The sequence below is a fragment of the Trachypithecus francoisi genome, unplaced genomic scaffold (assembly GCF_009764315.1).
Source record: "Trachypithecus francoisi isolate TF-2019V2 unplaced genomic scaffold, Tfra_2.0 Lachesis_group12, whole genome shotgun sequence".
NCBI lineage: Eukaryota > Metazoa > Chordata > Mammalia > Primates > Cercopithecidae > Trachypithecus > Trachypithecus francoisi.
This window is the reverse complement of record NW_022681457.1, coordinates 48645233-48666684: the sequence shown is the minus strand read 5'-3', so window position 1 is coordinate 48666684 and position 21452 is coordinate 48645233. Positions and strand designations below refer to the sequence as shown.

Here is a 21452-nt window from a genome sequence, read left to right as displayed (position 1 = left end):
GATCAAGTCACAATTTGTCCTCTGTTTCTACATCCTTGCAGTTATCATCTCAAGTGTCTACAAATAATAGTGCATACTGGTATCTTAAGTTAAAAAAAATCCATGCTTTTGCAATACATATACTCTGATACTTAAATAGAGTAAATACAGTAGAAAAGTAGAGGTAGAAAGTAGAGTAGAAAGAAAGGGAACCCCAAGATCAGAGTTCCCTTCCTAGTTCTACTTTGAATAAGGTTTAGCTCTGAGGTTCTTAATCCCTTCATTTTAGAATAAGCTTGGATCTGACCGATAAGGAAGGTAATACGGATAGTAGTTAAGAGCTCCCTCACTGGATACAAATAGATCTTCATTTGAATTACTATACTAGCTGTGACTGTGTATTAATTATTAACTTCTCCAAACCTGTTTCCTTGTCTTTAAAATGAAAGTAATATAATCTATCTTAAAAGCAGGATATAAATGAAAATTTACTTAATATGTAAATATATATGCTATATAATGCTTATTAGCCCATGCCTGCGATACTCAATTTTTAGTTATTAATTACTAATAAGGTAATAGGTTCACAAAGCCCAATTCTGATAACCAGAGTACATTCACTAGAATTACTAGAGGTGCAAACAGATTAAGCAGATTTAAAAGGGAAGAAAATCTAGAAGCCTTTACTAATGTTTATGCTCTGCTAAAACCTTCTTCAGCGTGGTGAAGGAAGGGGCTGCTGGGTCTCTTTCACATAACTTTACGATCCCAGCATGTAACTGAGCCTGGCACAAGCAGGCAATAAAACATCTGTTTAATGTATAACATATTTCTAAAAATTAACAGTTAAAATTCAGAAATAACTTTATTTTGAAGTTCTAAGCATTTTCAGACTTAAAAATTAGATTTTGAAGAACACAATGTAGAAGTTTCAAAGTTGTGTATCTAAAAAAGCCTATCAATGGATTAGTGGCATTCAACAATATTTAGGTTACTTCTTTCTGATATAAAGATAACTACTAAAGTTTAAAATTCATTTAATCCTAGAATGTATAAACTATTCTGTAAATCAGAACTATGTGTCGAAATTAATTTAATCTACCTACCATTTCATACCCAAAGACCATTATCTTGCAGATGTATAAAGAGAATTATTATTAGACGTAAACAACAGGAAAAGAAGCTACTGAAAATCTCATGTTATGAGAAAATCAGATCAGAGTGACAATAAAGATGGGTAACTTTGAGCTTCAGGGCTATACATTTAAAGTCTGTACAGCAACTAATAAAGCTAGTGTAACTAAACCATGGCTATAGAAAAGTTGAAATACAGAAGAGAAAAATAGAAATGAAATGTAATCCAAACATCCAGAGATAACAATAGTTAGTATTTTTTGGTTACTGACATTATTGCAAAATTATAACAAAAGCACTGATTAATTCAAGCACTATGTGCCAAGTACCTTTAACATAAAATAAGCCCCAAGAAAGCTTTTTCAAAAAATGAAGAGACATATGCAAACAATAATTGCAATATCCTAAGTATTACAACATAGGTATTGTAAGATCACTGGGAGAATAAGTGAAGAATTCATTTAACTTTTTAGAACTAAAAAAGATGTGAATTCTCTGAATAACTAAATATATGCTTAAATATATTAAATAATGAATTATTAAACAATAAATTTAACTGTATACATTTGCCTATATTTCTCACTTCATCGAAAATTTTTAACATAAATTTGAAGTTAAAACCAGTTCTACTACTTTTTTTTTTTTTTTTTTGAGACGGAGTCTCTCTGTGTCGCCCACGCTGTAGTGTGGAGGCGCGATCTCGGCTCACTGCAAGCTCCGCCTCCCAGGTTCACGTCATTCTCCTGCCTCAGCCTCCTGAGTAGCTGGGTCTACAGGTGCCCGCCACCTCGCCCGGCTACTTTTTTTGTTATTTTTAGTAGAGACGGGGTTTCACCGTGTTAGCCAGGATGGTCTCGATCTCCAGACCTCGTGATCTGCCTGCCTCGGCAACCCAAAGTGCCGGGATTACAGGCGTGAGCCACGCACCCGGCCTACTAATATGTTAATGACATCTCTATCTAAACTTAAAGATATGCTTTAACAGAACTTTTTGCTTTTTACTTACCATAAGCCGTTCCTGGGCCAAACTCAGTCCCTGCATCAATCATATATTGTCCCAGAAGTTCTGGGTTGTTAATACGACTTGGAGCTTTTCTATCCAGTTTCTCATAAACAAATTCTTCTATCCTGGCATCTAGGAGAAAGGTTAAAAGTACCAACGATTTCTAAAAGCAAAACTAATTAGAAGATTGTTTTTTTTCCCCTATCAGCAGCCATTTATCATCTCCTAAATATAAAGTTAGCATTCATTCAAGCACATATCTTAATAAATATGTACTTTAAATTTTATGTTAGACTATTATATAACTAAAAAATTATATTTTAGAAATTTGATAAAATATCTTGGCACAAAAGCATTTTAAAATAAAATAATTATTTGAGTATTCTACAAGATTTTAAGTTCCAGAAAAGGACTGATTCATTCACTTAATATTTATTGAAGGTGTCTTTGCCCTGTTTGTAACATTTTAACTCTAATTTTTACTCTGAATGTACGCTCATAATTTCAAAATCAGATTTCTGGCTAGGAAAATACAGATATAAAGTACCTAGAAGAACCCAAGACTTACATCTGACAGTTTTAGCATGAGCATTTGCTCTCTCTTTTTCTTGCCTAGAGTCTAAATATAGACACAGGTGCTTAAGGAATAGAACAATCTAGGCTTGGAATAGTCTATAGACAGATCAGCAATATGATGCCTTGGCTTTAGTTTATGTTTAAAGTACACAAGTGTATAGATATTATCTCTGAGCATGCAGTCACTCAAAATATTTCACCATTAAAAATAGGCTTAAAATACAAAAGGTTAAATACAATAACAGAATATTAGAACAAATGGAAAGGGGGAAAAAATAAAAGCTGAATAAACACTTGGTTAGCAAAATGCTTAAGACCAAAGATATTAACATTTACAATGCTGTCCAACCTAGAGGTATTTCAGGAACAAATGAGAAAATGGCTTAAGTTTCCAGAAACAATGATTAAGTATAAATTGAAGCTAAGTCAAATAGGTTCCCTCTAAGTACCTCACATAGATTCCTACGCATGTGGAAGTTTCACACAGTGCACTGAAAATTTCAAAAATGAGCTGAACCAGTAACAGAACACTTCAGGAGTTGGTAAAAGGCTTAGTTATAATACCTAAAATAGAGTATGGCAATAATTCTTGCTTTTGTGCTAGATTCTAGTACAAAATCAGAAGTTTTAAAGCACAAATATCTCTAAATAGTTAAAACCAAAAAGAGCTTTTTAAAACATAACCATTTAGAAGATACTACTTAAATTTCAGAACTTCATTTTGGCCCGGTGTGGTGGTTCACACCTGTAATTCTAGCACTTTGGGAGGCTGAGGCAGACAGATCACCTGAGGTCAGGAGTTTGAGACTAGCCTGGCTGACATGGTGAAACCCCGTCTCTACTAAAAAAAAAAAAAAAAAAAAAAAATTAGCCAGGCATGGTAGCGCATGCCTGTAATCCCGGCTACTCAGGAAGCTGAGGCAGGACAATCACTTGAACCTAAGAGACGGATCTTACAGTGAGCAGAGATTGTGCCACTGCACTCCAGCCTGGGTGAAAGAGTGAGACTCTGTCTCAAAAAAAAAAAAAAAAAAAAGGCTTTGTCTTTTGACTCTGATTCTTAATTTTGACTGCTTTTCCACCTACCTGGTCAAAAGTTTAAAACAGAATCTTACGTTGACTTCGTTCAGTTAATAAAATATTTGATATTAATAAATATTTAATTTCAATAGGTTATAATACAATCTTAAAATATGCAGGCAATTCTGCTACAATGTAATATATATTTCTGCATAACATATTTTTGAAAAACCCATTTCCAGATCATCATACATTGAAAACAACACAGGAATTACAAGAAAAGGAGTGTTGGGTTTGGCCACTCAAAACCTGTGTAACTTAATAACCAGAGCATTGGCTGGGCATGGTGGCTCACACCTGTAATCCCAGGCTTTGGGAGGCTGAGGTGGGCAGATCACCTGAGGTCGGAAGTTCGAGACCAGCCTGGCCAACATGGAGAAACCCTGTCTCTACTAAAAATACAAAAATTAGCTGGGTATGGTGGTGGACACCTGTAAGCCCAGCGACCCTCAGGAGGCAGAGGCAGGAGAATTGTTTGAACCCAGGAGGCAGAGGTTGCAGTGAGCCAAGATTGCACCACTGCACTCCAGCCTGGGTGACAAAGCAAGACTCTGTCTCAAAACAAAACAAAACAAAACAAAAAAACTAGAGCACAAAAAACAAAAACAATTCTTATTACTACTTCCTGGCACAAAACAGGGGCAGGAGGGAATTGTATTTTATTTCCCTGTTTACCAATTGTGAATGAGCTTATTTGCCAATCAGAAAAATATGTTTAGAACAAGAGGAAAAATGTCTATTACTTTTAATAAAAGTGCCAGAATGTAGAATTTAAATGGCCTTAAATGAATAAAAAATATTACATGGTGTCCAAGGACATTAGGACTCACTCAAAGTGCACAAAGCTTATTTTGTTTATTTTTAACTTTTATTTTAGATTCAAGGGGTACACATGCAGGTTTGTTACCTGGGTATATTGAATGATGCTGAAGTTTGGGGTACACATGAACCTGTTACCCAGGTACTGAGCACAGAACTTAACAGTTAAGTTTTTCAACCAAAAGGCATATTTAAACAGTCACTACCATTTAATTAAAATGATAGAGAACTGCTAATATTTGTCTAGTGCTTGGAGTTTAAGTTAGTATCTAAAAGCAAGCATATGTCATATCACAACATGATCCCAAATATTGGGGAAAAAAAGAAGGAAAGCATACATTGTACCTTTGTTCTTCAGTTTTGATATGCAAAGCTCACAGGGAAAAGACTGGATGTTGATAGGTTCTAGTCCAATTTCCACTTCTAATTAGCTATGCTGCCTTGGACAAGATGCTATCTCAGGAGTTTCATTTACTGAACAATTATTGTGCACCTTAACTGCAACGTTATTGAGTTGACTAATCTGAAAATCTAGTAGTTGTTTGAATCAAACGAAGTAATTTACGTGAAAATGTAAAACTTAAACATGGGCTGGGCACAGGGGCTAACGCCTGTCATCCCAGCACTTTGGGAGGCAGGTGGATCATGAGGTCAGGAGTTCAAGACTAACCTGGCCAACATGGTGAAACTCCATCTCTACTAAAGATACAAAAAAGAAAAAAAAAAATTAGCTGGGCGCGGTGGCATATGCCTGTAATCCCAGCTACTTGGGACTCTGAGGCAGAAGAATTGCTTGAACCTGGGAGGTGGAGGTTGCACTGAGCCAAGATTGTGTCATTGCACTCTAGCATGGGCGACAGGGCGAGACTCTGTCTCAAAAAAAAAAAAAACAAAAACCACACGCGAAAACCTAAACAGAAAAAATGGTACCTAGTTAAGCATCTATATAACTTTGTCTTAATTATCTAGGGACAATTCTACCCTAGATGAAAAAGGAAAACATATTTATATACACACCTCCTCATAAATCTTAAAATTCAAAGTCACTGCCTAAAACTGAGATTTTTTATAAGGATTCTATAAAAGACTGAAAAAATGTCATTTTAAATTTGTTAGGTACGTAACTGTTTATATCACTTCCTCTTCACAAAAGCACACACAAAAAACCCCACAGACCCTGAAGCTACAATAAAAAAATCCTATGTTTTCAGATGGCCATTAAAACTTTTTTTTTTAACATTAAAAAACCCACTAATAGTACTTAAGGTACACAAGAGGTAGAGTTTCTTACTTGGATTTGGCTGCAATAACACTTCAGTTTGTTTCATTATTTTTTCTGTCCATATTTTGGTACATTCAGCTTTGCTAAGGAGGTTCTCTAAGTGAGCATCCAATTCTGTCTTCTCAGCCTGGCCAAGCTTTTCTTCTGTGAACTGTTATTGGTTGTAAAACAAATATTAAATATACTGCAAATAAATTTTAGGGAACCATATCAATAAGCAAAAAGCAAATTCAAAGCTAAACAATCCTAAACATACAAATAACCATACTCCAGCTTTGTAAGCCACTGCTTATGAATACTTTTTTTGCTCCTATGTAATTTATCCATACTTCTTTTGTGGATGACCTTACCTTATAGTCATCACATACCCTTAGTTCTGCTAAAATGTATGGTATGAATTCTACAGAAAACCTAAGTGTATTTCTTGGTATATAAAGCATGCAACTATTTCAACTACCTATTCTAGGTAGACTAGGATTAATGGTAAGGAATAAGAGCTTTGAGTCAGTTGGATCTGAATTCAAATCTTAACTTCGTTGCTTGCTGTGTGACCTGAGCAACGTATTGAATATTTTTTCTTTAGTACCCTCTATTATAAGAGAGACAAATATATTTTATAGTGTTTGGGGGATTAAGTATGATTGTGTATGCAAATCACTTTGTTCGGTGCCTTGTAATTATTAAGTTTTAAAAGAGCTGTTAATGTTTATTGTGGTTTATATCTTATTAGCTCTTTAATAACACCTAGTTAGATAGTTTCCCAGAACATACCATAAAACCTGTCATTTAAGCTGCTGAGGATATGTTCCAGCAATTTATTTATAGACTAACTTTTGGAACATATCCTATTCATACTATGAAGACATCTTTTAAAGGTCATAAAATATGGTTAAACATACTCAACGAATCACTTTTTATTATTGAATATACTGGTATTTGAGAAAAGGTAGCATTGCCTATACAATAATAAAGAGGTAAAAGGATTCTGTGTAGATCTAGAGCTTTCTGGATACTTTAAACATTAGAGGTGATGACTCAAGCTGTTTATCATGCATTATTTTCCCCTAGAATATGTGGCTTTCTCCCATCTTAACACAGGTATATCACTAGCACTAATTCTGTGCTCAGTAATGACTCACTTATGGCTGACAAAACAGTGTTCACTTTGCCTTTTTCTCCTTTTGTTTCTTAAAAATCTCTTTTGCTACTCTATTTTCTGAGTTTTATTGCTTCTTTCAGCATCTTTCTTCTTGGTTTAATACTTTCAGGTTATTATCAGCACCTTAAGCTGAAGGGTCCTCTAGAATTCTATTCTTAGACTTCTGGTTACAATCTCCACTGAGGCTCCCTGTTTAGGGGCTAGAAATAACAGCTTAAATAGCTTTTGTAAAGCCTTGGGTCTTTTTGAGAATGGTCTATAGCCAGCCCCTGACCCAGTGGGTGGAACCAAATATAACAGTTCCAAAGCTATTGCCTAAACCCATAAACTTGCAGTGTAGCTGGAGGATTGGGCACTGAGCAAAAGCAAACCCTGATCCCAAGGCCAGCTGGATAAACGATGCAACCTCATTCTTAGGAGAGAACCCTGTAGTCTTTACAGATTCCTGGAGATTCTAAGCAACAGACCTCCTACTAGACTTTTACATGTTCAAAGTCTGCCACCAATGGCTAGATAAAATAACTCTCAGATGAAGCGATCAATAGGAAGGGAAGAAAGGGAATACCTTCCACTCAGGTGAACATCACCTATAAAGAATGATCTAAAAAAAATTCTTAGCAGCTTAAAAATTGAAACTGCATGCATAAATTTACCTTTAATAAGCAAGTTTATCCACTTGTTTGTTCATTTTGTTTATTCCTTCAACAAATACTAAGCACCTACACATGTGCTAGGCACTCTTCTAAACACATGGGTTTCAGCAGCCAACAAAACAGACAAGGTTTCTGTTCTTAGGAAGCTTACATTTTAATGGCAAAGACAGACAATAGATAAATAAGGATATAAAGACACGAAGACAGTAAAGAGGACCAACATGGTTGGTTTTATTGTTTCTGAATGACATAAAAAATCCAAGTACAGAGAAAGAATTCATTCTTCAGGGAGAGCAGGAGAATCATGGAAGGCTTTAGTGGGGGAGGGATGGGCAACTTGGGCCTAGACAGGGGAGCAAGAGTTTGAGGAGTGTGAGATGGGGGTAGTTAGAGAAACAGCATCTCTGAGTAGGTAACAAACGACCTGTGACTGAATGATATGAACTACGTTAAGATCCAAGGAAAGAGTGTATAGTCCTGATGATTTATCTTCCAGTTGCACAACTTCTTTAAGCTCATTTGCATCATCCTCATACATATTAAATATTAATTTATCTGTAGAAATCCTTAACTTACAGTTAATAACCAATAATAGATTAATAGAAAAATCAACACATCAATAATTTAAAATTAGCACTTATGGCCAGGAGCAGGGGCCCCCGCCTGTAATCCCAGCACTTTGGGAGACTGAGGTGGGCAGATCACTTGAGCTCAGGAGTTCTAGACCAGCCTAGGCAACATGGCAAAACCATGTCTCTACAAAAAATTAGCCAGGCATGGTGGTGCACACCTGTAGTCCCAGCTGCACTCCATTGCACTCCATTCTAGGTGACAGAGCAAGACCCTATCTCTAATTAATAAGTTAATAATAAAATAAATAAATATAAAATAAAATAGTCACTGAATTTATCTGATACCAACTGGGGTTCAGGGCAAGTTTTCTCCTGACAGTATTTCAGGAAAATCAGCAATTAGAAAGTTAATTATCTGGAAAATAAAACATTTCAATCTTCAGATGAAAAGGACTGTTTACTTAATTATTTAATATTTTATTTGTGACTCTCATGATACTGCCTCCCAGGTCACAAAATAAATATTCTTTTAGTGAAAAGAGTATGAAATTATAACAGAACAAAGATGGGTATTTGCATGAAGCGATTTATTTGTATGAGTCTGAGGAAGAAAGAAAACATGTAAACTGGTAAAGATTCTACAAACACATACAATTAGTAGGTTTTTTCTTTTTCTTTTTTTTTTTTCTTTTTTTAACTATTCTAGTTCAGAAGATATATGGAACCCTTACACATGAGTGAGAGAGTCTGATTACAGAAAACCTGTTCAGAAAATAGCAGTACTGTGGGAGGGGTCACATGACAATGTTTCTATGTTTCACATTTCAGCACATTATATAGAGTTTTATTTTCTAATATCTTTTTTAAATGTTTTATTTTTTCAACAAGACCATTTACATCTTTCTTATACTTCTGTGTCAAGGTTTAGTGTATGTTCAAAAATTCCGTTAACTACGCTGTGCATTCTACATCAAATACTAGAAAGAATCTTAAAATATAGGTAAGAATAATTGTAGAGATTAATAAATTGAGGCTCAGGGTGATTAAACACTTTGTCCAAGCTGTCAGCATTGGGATTCAGTGTCATATCTGTTTGAGTCATAGTCTCATCATGCTATACTACCCTTCCAGTAAATACTTGCTGATTTCCAAAATTAGTATTTTCTATTCCTATTACTATTATCCAATCATATTCTGTGCCTCCTTTCTCCTATGTCTGTTCACAGCACTCTGGACAGCTTTCTCCTCCAGATCACTTCTGCTTCCTGCAAGATATTCAATAATTACTCACCAAAATTAAGAGTAAATTAAATCCTATCATCAATGAATAAAGCGGAGGAAGACACAAAATAAGGACATTGCTAATTCTATCATATTTTAAAATTGAAATTATAAACTTAAATCTTATTACTTAAATATATAATTGTAAAATACATAATATTTCCCACAATTTTATCATTGTGGAAGCAAAAGGATTTTTCCATAATTAATCAGAAGTACACTGTATTAAGATAACAATACAGTATTTAATACATTTTCTCTAAAGCATTGTAAATAATGCATCTACTACAGACATTATGAGTTATCTCAACTAAATATTTAAATTACTAATCAAAAATATTTATGGCTTATATATATTTTCTTCTACTGCAAGATGATCAGCATATGATGTGCTTCTTGCCTTCAAGGATTTTATGATCTACTAGAATACTGCCTTGACACAAAACAAAATTACAATAATGGCACCCTTTTCAGAAGGGCAAAAGACCTATCATTTCTTTTAAAAAAAGATCCCTTCCTAGTTACTAAAAAAATTGTAAATTAACCCATAAAAATTTTAGTTTGCAACATCTCAAGTTCAAAATCATTACTGATTTTGTAATCTCGATAATAGGTATTAATCAGAAACTAGTTGCTTTTAAGCATATCTTTTAATGAATAGATGGCAGTATAGTTTAATAATTAAGAACTTTTGTGTAAACAACCTAAAAGGCAAACTGTAAATAAGTCATCTTCTTAATAAGTTATTAAACTCAATGTTTTCTAAAATATAATTTGATACATAATTTTTTCATATTTCATTTGTAATACAGCAAAGTGACATAAGAACAGAGAGTTTAATCCCCTCTCTTTTATATATTTTCTCTAAATATTGCTTTGCAGAAAGAATTGTCTTTGAGTCGGCTACATTATACCAGGCACTGTAATCCTTCTTTTACTACAGGATAGGCACATAACCCACATTATTAAATAAGGAGCCTGGATTCCAAACTCTACTTTCAGGGAAAAAAAAAAAAAAAAAAAAAAAAAAAAAAAACTGCAAGTAAAATAGGTGTGATCAAAGACATCTATTTAACGCAAACTCTAATCACCAGTATTACTAAAGAGTAATACTCTAAAGAAATTTAAATTTCTTGGAAAATATGTAACTCAGACTCTGAATAATGTATTAGTAAACTATAAAGTGGATCTTTCTCCGTTGGTTCTCAATTTTGGCTGTTCTTTAGAATTACGTGAGAGAGCTTTAGAAAACACTGATGTCTGGTCTGATCCAACCCCTAAGATTCTGATTTAATTGGACTGGGGTGCAGCTCATATTGGCATTTATAAAGATTCCCCAAGTATTTTAAGTGCAGCCAAGACTGAGAACCACTTTTCTAAACTCATTCATAATTATTTAAATATGTATCACTTGATTTAGTGCATGCTGCATTACTTCACTTTCTTCTTTTGCCCATTTAGGAATGTCAGCTGTTATTACTGTTACTTCACTGTGCTGGAGTTTTGCTTCAAATACATTATCTGTGTCCAGGTTCTTTCAGTAAGTTGGTCTCCAAAGAATATTAAAGAAATTGACTTAGGTGTTTGAACATTTTAAATATAGTAGCAAAGCAACTAGGAGTACAATTGGGTGAGGTTAAGACTTTAGGATTAATTTGTAGCTCTGTCATTACTTTAAAAACACTTTCAAGAAAGGCCGGGCGTGGTGGCTCATGCCTGTAATCCCAGCACTTTGGGAGGCCAAGGCGGGTGGATCACCTGAGGTCAGGAGTTCGAGACCATCCTGGCCAACATGGTGAATCCCCGTCTCTACTAAAAATACAAAATTGAGCCGGGCATGGTGGCACATGCCTGTAATCCCAGCTACTGGGGGGCTGAGGCAGGAGGATCACTTGAACCTGGGAAGTGGAGGTTGCAGTGAGCCAAGATCATGCCACTGCACCCCAGCCTGGGCAATAAGGCGAGACTTTGTCTCAAAAAAAAAAAAAAAAAAAAAAAAAAGAAGTATTTCAAGAAATATGACGAATTGAAAAGAGTTTTTATAGATTTTCTAATTACCTTACTCATGTAGTACATAAGTGTGGATTTTAACATCAGGTTAACAAACTATCTTCTATCTACTTTACCAAAATAATGCAAATAGCACCAAAGGATATGAAAACAGAGTTAAGTAACACTAAACATGCAAAGTTTTTATGTAACAAGAAAATGTATGGATTTCGAATGTGACATATTTTATTTATTAGAATTTAAGAAACATGGTGAAGTTGTCACAGTGTGAATTCTGTAAAAGAAATAGGATTTCAGAAGCACTTGACAGAGTTGTTTGGCCAAGCTGGAACTCCAGCGACAGTCTGACAGGAGCTAGTTAATGGCAACGTCATATTCATCTTTACATCCTTAGCTTTGACACACCATGACACTTGCCGAAATAAATGGGAGATCAAGGCCAAGCTTAAAACTATATTTTAAAAACTATATTCCTTAGAAAATAGGTGGTGTTCATGAAATTCATAGTATGACTTTAATAATCAGTTTAGAGGAAATGTTAGAAAATTTAAAATGAACTCCCTAAGTAATCTGATTTGAAAAATTCTTTTTAGAAAGTCTATGCCCTTATTTTAATGATGGTGAGCGAAGTTTTGCTTCAGTAAGAATTCTGAATTAAAAGCACATCTCTTGTTCCTTTATCCACCTGAAAGATTTATCAAATAAAGAGTTATTCACAAAATGGCTATTACTACAAAGAATATTTATGACAAATTTGAGACTATTACTATGAAGTCTTTAGGGCAGGAACAGGGTCTCATTCAGCTTTGTATCTTTCAACGCCAAGCACCTAGGAGGTACTCAATTTAAATACAGGTTGAATGGTTTATTATTTTATACTGGTATTAGTTAATTTCAAGGTCAGCAAACATAATGTTAGAAAATTCTAATAAAGACACCGTTATTTAACATGCTTATTGTTGCCCTTCAAAGATTAAACTTCACATATGGATAGTAATTTGCCTGGCTAAAATGATATAAAAGTTAAAATGAACCATGTTAGATGTTGTGAGAGGGGAATAAGAAACAGAGTTGATGCCTTAGCACATACAAACTTATTAAAGATGTGAAAGAGTAACAGAATTTTAGAGTTCCAAGAGATCTAACACAATAGTTCATTAGAAGAAAAGTGCCACCTAATCATTTGGAATTGAAAATGATTCAGGATTTCACAGCAAGCTCTTGTGGTCTAAGAAGCCTTATTAGCTGAGATGGATTTAAAGCTATTTTCAAAAAAGTTTCTGTATTTTACTTTTATTTTTTAATTTTTTTTTTTACTCTCTCCATTTTGGAGATGAATAAAGTTGTATCTTAAGGAAAGGAAAGAATAGGCAGACAGGACACTTAAGAGGAGTTTAACTATACGAACAAAAGCCTAAAATAAGTACAAGATATTTTGGAAATTAAAAAATAATTTGGAATACAGTGTTTATATAAGTGAGAGAAAGAACCAGATTGTAAGGCAGTATTTAATGCTCAACTAAGAAGTTTGGACTAAAAAGATGGATTCTAAGAACAAATGGCATTTAAAACTCTAGTAAAATAACAATTAAGCAAGGGTGAATTACCTGATACTTTTGTATTTTACCATCTTGAGGTACTTAACAACAAGCACCCAAATGGGCTAGTTAAGAATAAACATTCCTACTCATTTATACATTCTAGTTTAACATTCTTTTTAAAGTACCAAGGCTTAAAAACAAATTTTAAAAGGAGGGAAGTGGAGCGGTGATGGGGCTCATCTATGTGCTTTACTAGTTTGATCTGACCTTTTTTAAAAACAAGAAATATGTTTAATTTTTAACTTAGGAATTTTTAAGTAAAATGGAAAACAATGTATGACGTTGGCCAACCAAAGATTGGCACATTCCTTAGGGTACAATTTGATTTGAATGAAAATTATTATTTATAAACATGAATGTTTAATTCTCTCTCTACTATTCTTACTGCTTATAAAGAGATACTGGCAAAGCTCTTAAGCTATTCTTAGCACGAAACTTGGTACTTTGGCATTATACTGATGTCAATGCAATTTAATATAGGAACTCAGCGACGAAATAAATACTGAGATGAGAAAGCAGTGTTTTGTTGAAAACCACCACACAGCATTCCAAATTTCACACGTTCTATTTTAGAAGCATCCTTTGTTTTCTTACAAATTTTATCTTTAAAAAAGTATTGCAGAAAATGTTAAACATACAAAAGTATAACAGTACAATGAAACCTCATGAACCCATAACCAACCTTCCACAACTATCAACATTCTGTTAATGTTGTTTCAGTGACCTCTGTTTTTTTTTCTTCTGAAATATTCAAAAGCTAATCTCAACTGGTGTGGTGACTCACGCCGGTAATCCCAGCACTTTGGGAGGCTGAAGGAGATGGATCACCTGAGGTCAGGAGTTCAAGACCAGCCTAAACAACATGGGTGAAAACCCATCTCTGTTGAAAATGCAAAATTAGCTTGGCGTGGTGGTGCATGCCTGTAATTCCAGCTACTTGAAAGACGGAGATAGGAGATTCGCTTGAACTGGGGAGGTAAAGGTTGCAATAAGCCGAGATTGCGCCGTTGCACTCCAGCCTGGGCAACAACAGCGAAACTCCGTCTCAAAAAAATAAATAAATAAAACAAAAAAACCCCCTACCAAAACCAAATCTCAGATATGGTATAAGTTTATCCATAAATATTTCAGTATGTGTCTATTACAGTTGCGGACACATTAAAGGATCCTGTTTCTCCAAAAATGTTTCCCTTAATAAATGGCTCAAGCCAAAACCTTGGAGTCATCCTTGCCTCATCTTTCTCTCATACCTCACAGCCAATCCGACAGCCAATACTGGATAATTTGGAACCTTCACTGGATAATTTGCAATCTTCCCTGCTACCACTGTAATCTAAGTTATAATCGCCTTTTACCTGTATTATGGCCACAGTTCCTTCATCGGTCTCCTTAATGCCCCTGCAACTTCAGTCTTTGTATTTCTTCCTGCTGCCTGAAATACTTTTATTCCAAAAAAATTAGGTCTGTCTCTTCCTTGAGGTCTCTTGGATTTCATCCTATTAGAAAGACTTGCCCTGACCATCCTATCTATACCACAATACTAATGTTAGAAAATACTAATAAAGATGTTAACATTCACCATCCCTGCCATTATTCTATTCTCCTGGCCATGATTTTTACCACCACCTGATGTATATACAAGCTTATCTTCTGCTACAATGTAAGCTTCAGGAGGGCAGACACTTTGCTGATTTTATTCACTGCTGTATCACCAGTGCCCATAGTAGCCGCAAGCAGACATGCAGTAGACACTTAAATATTTAAGACTGAAAAGAAAATTATTTGATGGCTAACAGATTAGCATAAAGTTTAAAACTTTTTCCTAAGGAATTTGAAACAAGGAATTAAAATTCTTTGGGAAGTACACATTTTGAGAGCTTTGCTAGATTTAATTTTTTAAATCGAGTCTATCCACAATTTAAATCAGACTAAATTCTAGTAAATGTGACCTCTTTAAGGGGTGTGAATTATATGTCTGAAACATATTTAACTGTACTTAAAGGAGTAGCATTATATAGTGTCAAATCCTCATAAGCATCTAGAATTACAGGTAATGAGCACTAGGACAAAAAAAACCCACAGGCTCTAGTCCTCTATTGTAGTCAATGTTAAAAGCGTACAAGTGTCTCACACATCAAAATTCATTTCAGACCTTCAATCACTCATTCTTCTTGCACCTTGTCTTTGAACTATTAGAAGCTAGTGAATTTAAATTAAAACATTATTTTAACTATAACGGTTCAATGTCTTTACAATATATCATATTTTAGGGAAGGAAGGGAAGAAAAGGGTTAAGGCAGCTAGCTTATTACTCACCATGCAGATTTTAGAACTTAGAAATCAAAAGCTAGAAGGAATTTCCCATCTCTAAAGTGTTACTTGCTTGTTGATATGGAAATGCTCAGATTGTACCAGATGATTTTTAAGGTCTCTCTAGGCGACAACATTCTATTATTCTAGCTATCTTAAATCTGGAATGCTTATCCCGGAAGAAAAAGCAGCTTGGAGTACTAGGTCAGACAGCACCTGGTTATTACTAGCTGTGTAAGTTTCTTAACCTCAGTAAGGGTGCTTCCTCACATATATAAAAGGGGTTAATAACATCTATCTGGCAAAGTTATGGAAAAGACTGGAGATACGTCAAATGCATTGCGAAGCGCTTGACAGGTTTTTCATAATACAGGCAGCTATCACCTTGCTCTAGCTCTACTATTCTTTTGCCAGGGATAGTGCAATGTAGGCTCAATTGTGCCAACAAAATTGGGGCAAAGGCAAGGAAAGTAGTAAAGCCATAGAACAGATTTACATTTTAGCACCAATTTGGTATGCATATTAGAAAATTATTTTTGTTTTCTTTTTATAAAAGAGAATGTTGTTGCCACCGTGACTATGCCATTAACTTAAACACCAGATTGTTTACAATTCATGTTGTGAAATTTACATCTGTTCACAGATTTACTGAGTTGGCATAATGTGGGTGATGACTGTGGGAAACGGCCCAAGTTTCTTAGTACTGACACTTCCTTGACTGCAGAATATCGAGAGGTAGTCAACTTCTTCCCTTAAAGTATATTTGAAACATACTACTGTGACTACAGCCATAACAATTTCCCCGCATCTCTCCTTGATCTACAGCCGGTGCTTCCCATTTTGAAAAAGAGTGAGAACCCCCCAACCGTAGGTTTCTCGTGGTCTTGGCAAAGCCTCAACGCCAACTGGCGATCTCCATTTCCCCCGCGGGCTGCCAAGCCCAGGACAGTCCTTTCAGGGAGAAAGAGGGCCGGAGGGAACTGTGTTGGCAGCTCTCTGGGTTGAAGGACAGGAAAAGGAAACTCCCTTCTTGGAAGGAGGGGAGGGTGAGAGACGAAAGGAAAGGGTGGGGGTAGTGCAGAAATGGCCTGTGTCTCGATTACCCCAACGGACTCGTAAGCCTCCGCCAGCCCCGGGGTGGAGCACTGGCGTCGTGGGATCAGAAAGGCGGACAGTGCAGCCTTAGTGTCCTGCAGGGGTGGGAGGAAGCTCCCGGCCGGCCCCACCCCGCCTCGCTTTCCGTGGAGCGGCGGTTGGGCAGGAGCGGGGCAGAAAACCGCCGCCGGGCCCGGGGAGGGGACCAGGCCGCGCCCATCTCCCAGGCCTCTGGCTGCAGCAGGCCCGCTGGGTGGTCGGCGAGGCCAGGGGCGCCGCGTCGGGCTGGGGTCCCCTCTCTCAACCTTCCCGGGTGCCGCCACCCCTTTTCACCCCAGCACCAGGGTACCTGCACGGCGCGACTGAGGAAGGTGCCTGCGTCGGCCGCCAGCTTCTTCACGTTGAAGTCCATGATGTTCATCCTGGGCGGCAGCCCGGCGGAGCCGGCTGACCTAGCGGCGGCAAGGCGGAGGCGCCGCGGCCGGGCTGGGACGCAGGGCTACAGCGGCGAGGGCAGACGTGGTAGGTGGAGGGAGGCGGCGCCAGCCCCGCCGCCGCAGCTGTCGTTTCCGTGAAGGGGGTGGATGAAGGCGGGGCGAGGGAGGAGAACGAACGCCCGCGGCGGCGGCGCCAAGGATGGGTCAGTCGGTCGGGAGAGCGACCGCTAACGTCGACGATGGGCCCCGTGGGCTAGCCGGAGATGGACCGGCAAACTGGCAGTGTGGAGCCGGGCCCCCAGGGGGAAGCGAGCGCGGACCGCGGGGTGGAGCCTTTCTCGAGGTTATCACGGGAACAGCGACCCCTTGAGGATTGCGGCGGCGCAGCCCCGGGACGCGCTGGGAGCTCCGCCCGGCTCCTGTGAAGGAAGCGGCGAGGGAGAGCCGCAGGGTCTCGGCGCCACTGCGTGCTTGCACTTAACCTCGGAGAACCCAGAGCGAACGCGACCCACATTTCTCTTTTTGTTTTAAGAGTAAATATAGGAATTACAGCATGGAATTACAATATCTGGAAATTTGAACTCACAGGTCCCAGTCACAGTATGGCACCGCGCGACACACTTGGTCCCTGAGGCCTGGATGCCGCACAGCGAACGTTTGCGGAATAGGGTTGGATTTACTGTCCCCCCACCGAGCCGGTTGCTCATTCATTCAGCATAACTGAATACCTCCTGTGTGCCAGGCACTGAATCGAGTGTCGGAGATACCACGCTGAATTAAACAGTGTCCTGTCCTCAAGCTCCCGGTCGGTTACTTGACAACCTTCCGGGACCTCAACACTACGTGCCTACTGTGTGAAAGCAAAGTGCCAGGCGGAGGACACAAAGATGGCGAGCGACACAGCATAGCCCTTAACAGTTAAGCGTGACTAATTTTAATAACAAATGAGAATATGATGTGACATCCGTTCCAAATCCTGTCATTCCAATTAACTTCTTAAGCATCCTTCACGATACAGCCTCTGCTTGAAAGGAATTAAAACAGGTACAAACATGGAAGGAGACGTTGACATCATATTTCAAGAATAAGAAAATGCTCTCTCTGTTTTGTGTGGTTGTGCAGCAGGCAATGAAATGAGCTCACATTCAGGCTTCCGTGTTTCAACAGTCACAGATGCAGTAGATGTTAAAGGTGAAAGACGAGTGCAGTAAAAGCATTATGAGGACAAGAAGAAAACATGTAAATATTTGTGTTGTTTCATTCTTTGTTGTGGTGGCAGAAACAGCCCCATCTCTAAGGTAACTCCAATATAATGGAATCTCCTAGCTTTGAAATACTCCATGTCTCTAATTTTCCAGAAATATGGAAAAATAAATTTATAATAAAAAAATCCTATTTCTCATTTATTGTCTATTTTAGATCTTTATGTGGAAAAGCATTTACCCTCTTCCCAGAGCGCTGTTTTTAAAGTAGGTATAGTTGCCGTAACCTATGCTCGTCTCTACAAAAGGATCACACCACTGTGACCACCATTAAAGCATTTCCCCTTGGCAAGATGGCGGCCTCGGCAGCGCTGTTCTTGCGCTTGCGGAGCGGGCTCCGACTCGGCTCGCGGGGACTGTGCACGAGGTTGGCGACGCCGCCCCTCCGGGCCCCATATGAGGCCTCAGAGATCGGGAGCCGCGGGGGCACTAAGGCACAAGGGCCATAGCAGCAGCCAGACTCAGAGGGTCCCAGCTATGCCAAAAAAGTTGCGCTCTGGCTTGCTGGGCTGCTTGGAGCTGGTGGGACCGTGAGCATCGTCTATATCTTTGGAAACAACCCAGTGGACGAAAATGGTGCCAGGATTCCTCATGAGTTCGACAGTGACCCAATTCTGGTACAGTAGTTGTGCCGGACAGACAAATATTTCAAAGATTATAGACAGATGATCATCGAGCCCACCAGCCCTTGCCTTCTCCCAGACCCACTGCGGAAGCCGTACTACCAGCCACCCTACACGTTCGTTTTGGAGCTCACCGGCGTCCTCTTGCATCCTGAGTGGTCGCTGGCCACTGGCTGGAGGTTTAAGAAGCGCCCAGGCATCGAGACCTTGTTCCAGCAGCTCATCCCTTTATATGAAATTGTCATCTTTACGTCAGAGACTGGCATGACTGCGTTTCCACTCATTGATAGCGTGGACTCCCATGACTTCATCTCCTACCGCCTATTCTGGGACGCCGGAAGATACATGAATGGACACCATGTTAAGGACATTTCATGTCTGAATCGGGACCCAGCTCGAGTAAGTAGTTGTGGACTGCAAGAAGGAAGGCTTCCGCCTGCAGCCCTATAAGGGCGTCGCCCTGCAGCCCCGGGACGGCAACTCTGATGACCGGGTCTTATTGGACCTGTCTGCCTTCCTCAAGACCATTGCACTGAACGGTGTGGAGGACGTGCGAACCGTACTGGAGCACTACGCCCTGGAGGATGATCCGCTGGCAGCTTTCAAACAGCGGCAAAGCCGGCTACAGCAGGAGGAGCAGCAGCGCCTGGCCGAACTCTCCAAATCCAACAAACAGAACCTCTTCCTCGGTTCCCTCACCAGCCGCTTGTGGTCTCGCTCCAAACAGCCCTGAACTCTGGGCCTCCTCAAACTCAGTGCGGGGGTCCAGAGCCCCAGTGCTTCCAGACCAAAACTTGGGCCACCACTGTCCAATAAAGTACATCCCAGACGCCACACCTGCTGTGTCCCGAGAGTCTCCAGATGAGGGCATCAGGATGAGGTCCGGGACTCTCGGGTCACCATCCTACGGTGGCTGATCGGCTGCCAAGCACAGAGTGGGGGCTTTGTTGGATCAGAGCGGATTTTTCACCCTGGTCTGGGAATGTAAAAACCCTCGCTGTGTCAAAAAAAAAAAAAAAGAATTTCCCCTTTAATGGTGGACACGGTGGTGTCCCTGAATCCTCATCCTCGGGTTTCGATCTTCCCGGTCTTCCCGGAAAAACAACAATGTTACTTCTTTCTTTTGCACCCTCTGTAGCTGTAATCCTGTTTCCCCATTCTCCATAAAACACTTACCTTATTTTCATATATCCGTATTCTTAGCCTTTGATGCCTTTTTTTTTTTTTTTTGAGAGAGAGAGTTTTGCTCTGCCACCCAGGCTGGAGTGCAATGGTGTGATCTCAGCTCACTGCAACCTCTGCCTCCTGGGTTCAAGGATTCTCCTGCCTCAGCCTCCCAAGTAGCTGGGATTACAAGCATGCATCACCACGCCCGGCTAATTTTTTATATCTTTAGTAGAGACAGAGTTTCACCATGTGGGCCAGGCTGGTCTCGAACTGCTAGCCTCAAGCGATCCGCCTGCCTCAGCCTCCCAAAGTGCTGGGATTACAGGTGTGAGCCACCGCGCCCAGCTGATTCGCTTTCTTTACAGAGAAAGTATAAATCATCACTTTGTTTGGCAGAAGCCTCTTGAATCAAATTTCCTTATTTCCACCTCCTGTTCTCTCCACACTCTTTCCTCCATCATTGCCAAATGTTTCAAAGGCATAGTTGTCTCAGGTGTTCTGAATAGAGCAACTGCTCCCTTAATCTTGGCTGCACATTGGCATCACCTGGAGAGTTTAAGCAACCACTGATGCCTGGATCCAGTCCCAGAGTGCAGACTGGGCATTGGGATGTTTTAGGAGTTCCTCTTGGTGTTTTTAATGAGTGACCAAGGTTGAGAACTAACTTGTTACCCTCTAGAACTTGCTCCATCAGTCTCTACCCTTTGCCTACAGATTGATTCTATTTCTCTTACCAGATATGAGTCCCTTAAGGGCAGTGTCCATTTCCTATTTATTTTTATATATTTTATGGTTTGCACTGGAAACATAGTGAATTCCCAAATGATTTAGTAAGTGAAGAAAGTAATCAAATCAAGATGTTTACAGTGCTAAGCTCTTTTGTGACACCATCACCCCCAACCTCAATTTCCAACTACCTATTTATCCATAGATTCAATATTTCCAGTGGCAAGTCTGTTGTAGTTTGCTTTTCCTGAACATTCTTTTCTTGGGTTTCCTATATTGATAAATTGAATCATACACACCAAATCACCTAAGCCAGAAATCAGAGTCCCCTTTGATTATTTCCTCTTATTTCCCACCACCAATTGATCTATCCTGGCAATTTCTTCTCTGAAACTGTTTCCTATCTCTCATTTTTATCCTCCTTTTAAAAAACAATTTTTTTATCTTGAAACAATTTACAAACTAAGAAAACTGTTGCAAGAATAGTACAAAAACTTCTGTGTACCCTTTGCCTAGAAACCCCACTCAAACGTTGCCAATTATTCCAGTGTCTTTACAGCAAAAACATCCCGGCCAAGAAAGATCATGTGCTGCATCCAGTTGGCATGTTGCTCAGTTCTCCTTCAGTCTGGATCAATTCTTCAGGCTTTTCTTGACACTATTCCTTGCCCAGAGTTAGCCAC

The 21452-nt window shown here is 38.9% G+C and overlaps 2 protein-coding genes across 4 annotated transcripts in view; one reads left to right on the top strand and one right to left on the bottom strand.

The window, feature by feature from the left end:
- Nucleotides 1-17326, bottom strand: part of SH3GLB1 (SH3 domain containing GRB2 like, endophilin B1) — a 44534-nt gene extending 27208 nt beyond the window's left edge. For all 3 annotated transcript variants that reach the window (XM_033225481.1, XM_033225482.1, XM_033225483.1), the window contains exons 1-3: nucleotides 16904-17326; nucleotides 5883-6024; nucleotides 2120-2248 (exon numbers count right to left, since the gene is read on the bottom strand). In XM_033225481.1, the coding sequence (XP_033081372.1) occupies nucleotides 2120-2248; nucleotides 5883-6024; nucleotides 16904-16975 (343 nt within the window). In that variant the 5' untranslated portion in view covers nucleotides 16976-17326. The remainder of the gene's footprint in view (nucleotides 1-2119; nucleotides 2249-5882; nucleotides 6025-16903) is intronic.
- A 7-nt stretch (nucleotides 17327-17333) lies between these two features.
- On the top strand, nucleotides 17334-19879 carry LOC117092203 (mitochondrial import inner membrane translocase subunit TIM50-like). Its single transcript, XM_033225484.1, is given in 2 exon segments — nucleotides 17334-19278; nucleotides 19280-19879. Coding segments are annotated over 2 exon segments (690 nt in total). The 5' UTR covers nucleotides 17334-18918; the 3' UTR covers nucleotides 19610-19879.
- The last annotated feature ends 1573 nt before the right edge of the window (nucleotides 19880-21452 follow it).